This window comes from Pezoporus occidentalis, unplaced genomic scaffold, assembly GCF_034315485.1.
Source record: "Pezoporus occidentalis ecotype Australia unplaced genomic scaffold, CSIRO_AGI_Poc_V1 ctg49, whole genome shotgun sequence".
In the NCBI taxonomy this organism is placed as follows: Eukaryota; Metazoa; Chordata; class Aves; order Psittaciformes; family Psittacidae; genus Pezoporus; species Pezoporus occidentalis.
This window is the reverse complement of record NW_026915824.1, coordinates 3,295,947-3,303,932: the sequence shown is the minus strand read 5'-3', so window position 1 is coordinate 3,303,932 and position 7,986 is coordinate 3,295,947. Positions and strand designations below refer to the sequence as shown.

At 38.1% G+C, this 7,986-nt stretch overlaps 1 protein-coding gene and 1 long non-coding RNA gene across 4 annotated transcripts in view; one reads left to right on the top strand and one right to left on the bottom strand.

Annotated features, from left to right (window-relative positions):
- The window catches only part of LOC134173055 (uncharacterized), a 314,635-nt gene that overhangs the window by 231,774 nt on the left and 74,875 nt on the right, over positions 1-7,986 (top strand). The window lies entirely within an intron of this gene.
- Positions 2,239-7,986, bottom strand: part of CENPE (centromere protein E) — a 36,482-nt gene continuing 30,734 nt past the window's right edge. For all 3 annotated transcript variants that reach the window (XM_062636710.1, XM_062636709.1, XM_062636711.1), the window contains 7 exons: positions 7,564-7,785; positions 6,721-6,924; positions 6,057-6,169; positions 5,501-5,598; positions 4,482-4,644; positions 3,437-3,696; positions 2,239-2,380 (listed from right to left, as the gene is read on the bottom strand). In XM_062636710.1, coding sequence (XP_062492694.1) covers positions 2,283-2,380; positions 3,437-3,696; positions 4,482-4,644; positions 5,501-5,598; positions 6,057-6,169; positions 6,721-6,924; positions 7,564-7,785 — 1,158 coding nt within the window. In that variant the 3' untranslated portion in view covers positions 2,239-2,282. The remainder of the gene's footprint in view (positions 2,381-3,436; positions 3,697-4,481; positions 4,645-5,500; positions 5,599-6,056; positions 6,170-6,720; positions 6,925-7,563; positions 7,786-7,986) is intronic.

Below are 7,986 nucleotides of genomic sequence, written 5' to 3'. Positions count from 1 at the left end.
ATTTCCTGTTGAAACGTTGAGATGCCGCCACCTACCGAAACTCGAGGCTGAATGCTGTGGTTTTATTCCTGCAGAAGAAAACACACTAAAAAAGGAGCACCAGCGTTCACCATCCATTCTCCTTAAGGAATTCAACAAATCCACAGGATTCCCTCCAGAACAGGCCACAGACATGTTCCCCCCCCCAGCAGTCTCTCTTTAAACCATATAAGCTACCTAATTCCAAACTAGGACAATAATTTATTGATGTTTTCATGAAGAATTTGGAGTCCTGCCTTAACTTGTAAGGCATATTTTCCTAAGAGAAGCCACTTCCGTGGCTAAACTGAGTTAACATTACTTAACTTTATGTGTTAAGTTTGTCTTGTCTTTTTGCTAAATTACGTTAGCTTTTAAAACAGAACTGCCCCTGTAACTGTGTATAAGAAAGGTAGATCTATGTATACACACATTGTTTCTCCCTTCCAAAAGGAAGAAGGTTAAACTCATTTGTTAAAGCACCAAGATGGAACGAATAAAGAGAAAAAAAGCTGGTAAAGGAAATATCTTTCAGTAATGGTGGAAATCAAAAAAATAAACCAAACAAAGCAAAAAAAGAAAAAATCCAAACCCCAACCAACCTACCTCAAAACAAATTAAAGACCACCACCACAAACGCATCAGCACTTAACACATATCACTGTCAGGAAATAAACTGCTCCTACATGCCCATGGCTGTGGTACGAAAGGAGACAGTTCATTGCTGAACACATTAATAGTAGTGAGAATCTGTGTAGCTTTGGCTAGCAATAGCTTTAAAAGCTTCCCAAAATACATTTCAGGTCAAAGAGACTGAGATAGATGCTTGCAATTTCTTAGTAGTTACAACAGTTAGTACAGTTTTCAGCTATTCAGGACAAAAGATAGTTGGTTCTTTTAGATACCTCTTGAAGACCTCCATCACATAAATAATCCTTGTGCAACATTTCCGATGACCGCAACTGCTGCATTCCAAGAAACGTGTCAGTGTAACCATATGCTTATCAGTTTGGGTAACCCAAAACAGAGTACTTACACACTTGCAGCAAAAGCTTTATTCATATAAAATAAGGATTATGATTTTGATATATTTATCTTCCCTAAGTATGACTCTTGTATCATGATGATTATTTTGTTCTTAAACAGAGTTGATCTTTGGGTTTGAGTGCCAAATTCCTATTTAGTTAGCAGTGCAGGGCATGGGAGGAAGAACTTCTAGATCCCAAACATTTCCTGACAGACTCCAAAAATTAAACTAAACACCAACAGTAAACTTCCACACAAAGTAATTATTGCAGAAAGTGAGATGACACAAGACAAGAAGCAAGATAATGATGGAAGTGATGTGATTACTATAAAAAGAGAGTTCTTAGATACTGAATATTGTAATCAAACACCCTTAGATCATAGCAAAAGTGAACAGCAAATATGTTTTTAAATACTTAGCATTTTATTGTCAAAACAAATGTTATTATACAAAACATACAAAAAGTAGGTCTCACAATGCAGATAAGCAGGCTATTAAAATACTGTCTTGCAGCCCTGATCACCATTCAGTTTATTTTCAATTCACTAGAGTAGCAAAGAAGTGTCAGGTCCACTGCTTACTATTAAAAAAAATTCCAATAGCAACTTCAGACGGGCACTAGAAGTATTTTGAAAGATGCCAAGTACAAAGTTATTCTTGGTACCATAACTAGCTGAGCTTAGAAATACTGTAAGGTGTTTAAAAGGAACCCTTGATTGTACCCTATAAACAGAAAATTAGCGAGTTCAGTTGCAATGTCCAGATAGGTTAAATTTGTGGTGAAAATGCCATTTCTGTGGACTGAGAGAAAGCATGTTATAAAAACTGCATGCTGAGAAACAAAAAGCATAGTTCTTTTCAACTCAACAGCACTCTGAAGACACAAGTATTGCCCACCCAGAAGAGGGCTGGTTTAGGAACGACAGAATTTAATTTATGACTGAGAAGTTTCACAGTAGATTAATGTTCCATTCCCATTTCCTTTTCTTTAATACATTAGCTTTTCTTTCTTTGCCATCCAGGAAAGAAACAAGCCACCAAAGCAGAACATAATCAGATCAGTAGTTTGTGGGCAACAAGACTGCCTTTCCAATTGTAGCAGCTCCAAGATAGCAAGGGATCTGCGTGCCAGTGCTTTTCTCACTATTTGAGAGGCTGATTGCATATATGAATTACTTCAGATCAAAAGCAGGTTGTGGCTGTAGTGACAGTAAAGCCAGCTTAAAACAAAACACCTTTATTGAGCAATACAATCAGGGGCTTTTTCTTTCTCTGAAGATCCCAACCAGTGTTTAAGATGTTCTTCTGGGGGCTCTTTTCCCGCAGGCTGTGTACCTATAACAGAAGACAAGAATGTTAAAGTAACATCTAAACATTCCCAGTTAGACAAGCAGTAGGAATACAGCAATTCAATCCTGACCAGTGTTTCAAATGTCCTCTATCAAAGCTTGCCTCTGAGGATCTTGGTAACAGTACCACAAGGAACTGCAATGGATTATATTCTTTCTGGAAGTCTGCCATTAATACCTTGAAAACTGGTTAACTTTCCAACATGTCTGCTAGAGGTTTTTAAAATCAAGTGCAGTAGCATTAATATGCTAATGTAGAGCACTAGGAGACTTCCTCAGATGTGAGGAATCTTGACCAGGGCTGAGGAACAGAAGTTATCAAGACAGCTACTACTGCAGTTGAAGCCAGGCAGACAGATGCAGAGACTGGAGTCTATGATCTTGAAGTTTAGAAAAAACATTAACCAGCAGGTAACTTCAAACAGTTTTGCCAGAAGTCTGTGTTTAACCAATGTAAAGTTAAAAAGCAAAACAGTGTAGAACATCAGCTATCTGGTAATCATTGGAACAGAATCATAGAATCATAGAATAGTTAGGACTGGAAAGGACCTTAAGATCCATCTAGTTCCAACCCCCCTGCCATGGGCAGGGACACCTTGCATAAACCATGTCACCCAAGGCTCTGTCCAACCTGGCCTTGAACACCACCAGGGATGGAGCATTCAAAACGCTATGTGTAATTATATGTGTATGATGTAATGATATTCTGCTAATTAAAAAGTCAGTCATAAAAACTTCCAACAAAAGTAAAAAAAAAACCAAAAGAAACAAAAGTTTCGCAAAAGAAAAAAGACTGTATAATGTTCATGGGGTGAAGAGTTCATTTAAGTATTTAGGTTCTGTAGAACATATATAAAAGCTTCATGGCTCCAGCTGGTCAGCCCTACAATTGTCAGCTAACCACTCAGGAAAATTGTGTTGCCATGCAAACTTCAGGTCAGAATATACGAAGTATGGAGTATTTACCACCCTCATCTCACAGACCACCCCTTGTGTTTTATCTCTCCAAACCTTTACAGCACAATATCACTGTGTCACACACCTGTAAGTGTACCCAAGCTGGAATTATCAAAGAAATTTGTTGCAGAAGTCGGTGGTAGAGTCTTCACTGCATCTGGAGTCACAGCCTCCTGAGAAATGGGTTCCTTGGCAGGTGAAGGCATTTGCTCTTTACGGGAATATGACACTGTCTTCTTTGGGGAACTCGCTATCATCTCTCGAGCATTTTCTCTCAAGAGTTTCTCTTTCTTTAGTGCTCTTTCTTTCCATTTTCTAACTTCCTCTTTCAGTTGAAGCTCATTACTGAAAAATATAAACAAAACACACCCCAGCATTTAATAAAGAAAAATTTAAAGCAGTTCTTTATATAAGGGAAAAAAAACCTCCCAACAAGTATGTCCCAGTATCTGAAGGGGGCCTATAGGGATGCTGGGGAGGGACTCTTCATTAGGGACTGTAGTGATAGGACAAGGGGTAACGGATTAAAACTTAAACAGGGGAAGTTTAGATTGGATATGAGGAGGAAATTCGTTCCTGTTAGGGTGGTGAAGCACTGGAATAGGTTGTCCAGGGAGGTTGTGAATGCTCCATCCCTGGCAGTGTTCAAGACCAGGTTGGACGAGGCCTTGGGTGATATGGTTTAGTGTAAGGTGTCCCTGCCCATGGCAGGGGGGTTGGAACTTAAGGTCCTTTCCAACCCTAACTATTCTATGATTCTATGGTTCTAAGACAGTTCCTGTATTTTCAGATGACATACCACACACACACAGCAATGCAACACCGTATCTGTCATCTTGCTTTCAGAGGCAATTTATTTCCCAAGCTAAAAATTTTTCCAACATACAATTTAAGTATATCTTCTAGCATTTAAGAGATTAAAAAAAATAAAACAGAAAACCAAGGTCAAAGCCATAAAGATACATAAGCAGGAACTCACTACCTTTAAATGTAAGTTTGATGTGAAAGTATCTAGAAAGTCTTATAGTAATTCCTCACTTCTGTAGGCCTCCCAGAAACAGATGCTGATGGCATACATAGTTAAATAGCAAGAAATAATTTGACATGTTGTTGATCAGCTTTATACTTACCTTTGTAGAATGTCAAGTTGTTTCATCAGGTGTGAGTTCTCTTTCTGTAGTTTCACTCTTTCAGATTTTAGAATAAGTATTTGTGTGCTCTGCACAATACCACTGCCACCACCACAAGTAATAGGCATTTGGGATTGCTGAGGAGCTTCTTTTTCTGGCACCACTAGGAAACAGTTTTATACAGATACATGCATTATTTGGACAATCAGATTTTTTTTGTCTACTCCTTCCTATGGTGTTACATGTAAAACCGCACTCAATTACAAGTGCCATTACAATGGTTTTCTGTTCTGTTTTGTTTCTGTAAACCACCACCTACTCTCCTCCACCCCCCACCACTATTCACACTGCCAGGGAGATATTGAGAAAATTAAGAGAATACTCACTGGGTCATTTAGAGTTAAAATAGTTAGTTTCAAATATGTATGATTAGAATGATTAGAATCAGCTGTTCACATCTGAAGTCAAGGAAAAAATGGCAAATGTGCTGGGACCTGTTTAGTATAGAGAAAAGACTAAACAGAGAGGGAATCTCATTAATGCATATAAGTATCTAAAAGGCCCATGCCAGGAAGATCGTGACATACTCTTCTCAGTGGCGCCCAGTGACAGGATGATGAGTAACAGCCATGAAGTAAAACACAAGAAGTTTCACCTCAACATGAGATAGAACTTCCTTATGTTGAGGGTGGCAGAGCACTGGAACAGGCTGCTCAGGGAGGTTGTGGAGTCTCCCTCTCTGGAGACATTCAAAACCCACCTAGATGCGCTCCTGTGTAACCTGCTCTAGGTGGCCCTGCCTTGGCAGGGGGGCTGGACTAGATGATCTCTTCCAGCCCTAATGATTCTGTGATTCTGTATGTGCAGCTAACATTTTACTTTCCACTTTATCTTCCAATGCACCCAATCCTTCTTATACCCTTTGAGGCAAAATGCCTACATCTCAATCTGGACTTCAACCATATGACCTTAAAACTGAATGTTTAACATAGAGCTCCTTATATTTGTTTTGAATTTACCAGTAACATCATGCTGTTGATGGGCTCTTCTAAGTTCTTCTTTCAGCTTTGTTATCTGTTGTTCTTGGTGTTCTGCAAGAGCTTTATAATTAGCAAGTCTACATGAGGCAGGAAGGGAGAAAAAAAAAAAGTTTAATAATCACAGTTTCAGGAGAGCTACTATGTGCTGTCAAATACAAAACAAAGTTATTACAAGTAAAACTATATAAATCTGGTTGTCAGATTTTAGGTAGAGTGCAGGAAACAAACTGGACTAGAATTCTGTGTATCCATTCACTTCAGTGACTTAAGAGTGATTTCAATTACTGATTTCTCCTCATTTCATTTATGGCTGAACATGGGTGGGTTGATATTTTGGTGTGCATACAGAGTAGGAGTTTTATAATCAACCCGAGATGCATGTGCTTTTTACTTTCTCTGGAATCTAGCTACAGCAAAAACCTAGGATACATAAAGCTGAATGCTCACTTCTTATTCTATTGAAAAAAATAAATGGAAAAGTAAGAGCTAAGAGCTAAAGAGTGGAGAACTATAACAAGGTAGAAGCTGAACTTACTTTGAATCAAAAGATTTGGATTGTTTCATTCTTTCCATATCACATTTTACCAATTGTGTTTTGAGATTATCAATTTCTTCTTTATACAACTCAGCACCTTTATCTAATTTCACCTGAAAAGAAAAGATTAAGTGTTAAGAAAGGCTTGTTTCTTAGCAATGAGTTTAAGGGTTGCTTACTTTGTATCTTTACTGCTAGATTTTGCAGGACAAGACTTGGAGCTGGAAGTTATTTTGGAGTAAGAATGCCCACATTACCAATGAGCACTATAGTATTAGCTGGTATCCTAACTCTGGTGTATTACATGCAATCATACCATAGCAAGTTTGACTTGTTTGCACATCTAAGGGAATTTTGAACTAGTATGCAACCATATTACATAGAAAAAACAGCTCGTGCTTCAGTTTCAAAATAAAACTTTTAGAATGTTTCAGAAATGCATCACATAAGTGCTTCTAATATTGCTGAGCCCAAGACTATGGGTTTTAAGTTTTGCCTCTGAAAGCTGCACTGGTAGAGTGTGAAACTGGCAAGTACAGTGTTTAAGAATGCCATACAAACCAAACTGACTTGAGAGAGCTACACTTCAGCTACAGCTGTTCTCAAGCAGATTCTCTCTCCAAGATCAGATGAGAATGAGAAGAGTGAAGCATTTTGCTCATACCTGAAGACTCCGATTCTCTGTCAAGGCAGTTTTGAGGCACTTCTCCATCTCATTCAGTTTGTCTTGCAGTTGGGTGAGCTCGCTTGTCTCCGTTTTAGTTCTTATCTGTGCTTGTAACTTGTTTATAGTGTCATCTTTCTTGTCAAGATTTTTTCCTACTTCTTTTATTACATTTTCCAATTCCTGAATTTTTACTTCCTTAGCCTATTGGAATATATCAATCAGTTATGAGTAGTTATACAAAAGGATACAACAGTAACAGCACATGGTCATACTCTTAATAAAAGGAAAACCCAAACCACACAAGAACATCCAACACTACAGGCTCTATAGCAACTGTTGGTGTGTCCCTCATGGTTTTGAGTCACCTTTTAGTATTCTGAAACACTCAAGTCTGAGGAGAAAAAAAATAAGTGCTTCAAACAAGGGCAACTGTGACAAAAAATAGGACAGAGAGAAAATGAGTCCTCAATCCCTAGAATTAAAGACAGAATTATTCTCCAGCTTCCTATTTGATATAGTGAGTACCATACACTTAGAGGAAGCATCAAGAGTATCACACTATTAAAATCAATACATCAAAACCATTCAGGAACATTTCATGCTGATTTCTGAAGTGATATTTGTGTACAGAAAACAGGTAATTAAGACACATGACAGGCAAGAGCTCAAACTTGCACTTCCGGAATAAAAAAAGCTACAAAACTGAAGTGCACTCTGGGCTGGTATGTTGTGGCACAGATTTACAGTTGCCATCAATACTAATTTTTTTTTCCAGCCTGATATACTCTCACTTAAAAAACAAGCATTAAGTAAGCTTTCCTTAGAAACAAATATCAGTACCTTCACATCTTGTTCTGCAGCCTGTAACTTGTTACGAAGCCTGTAGTTTTCTTCTTCTAATGCTTGACTGGCAGAGCCACCAGGGGCCAGTTGTTCTTTAAGAGTGTTTAGTTCCTGAAGCAATTCTTCACTTTTCTCTTTTCTCTGTTTTGATTCAACATCAGCATTTTGGCAATAACTGGCAGTTCTGGCATCCAGCTCTGATGAAAGTTGAAGGAGTATCTGAAAATAAAAGAGTGCCATACTGATAAATTTTAAATTATTTTTGAATCAACTAGAATTAGGTGTAGAAACAAGAAGTGTCTTGGTTTGTATTATTTCACACTCTTGTTTCAGCATCCCATTTGCAGATGCTTGCTATCAGAAATGCATCACTAACACTCAAAGTACTGGTTTCCTTTCCAAAGGAGTTGAAAGCAGGAA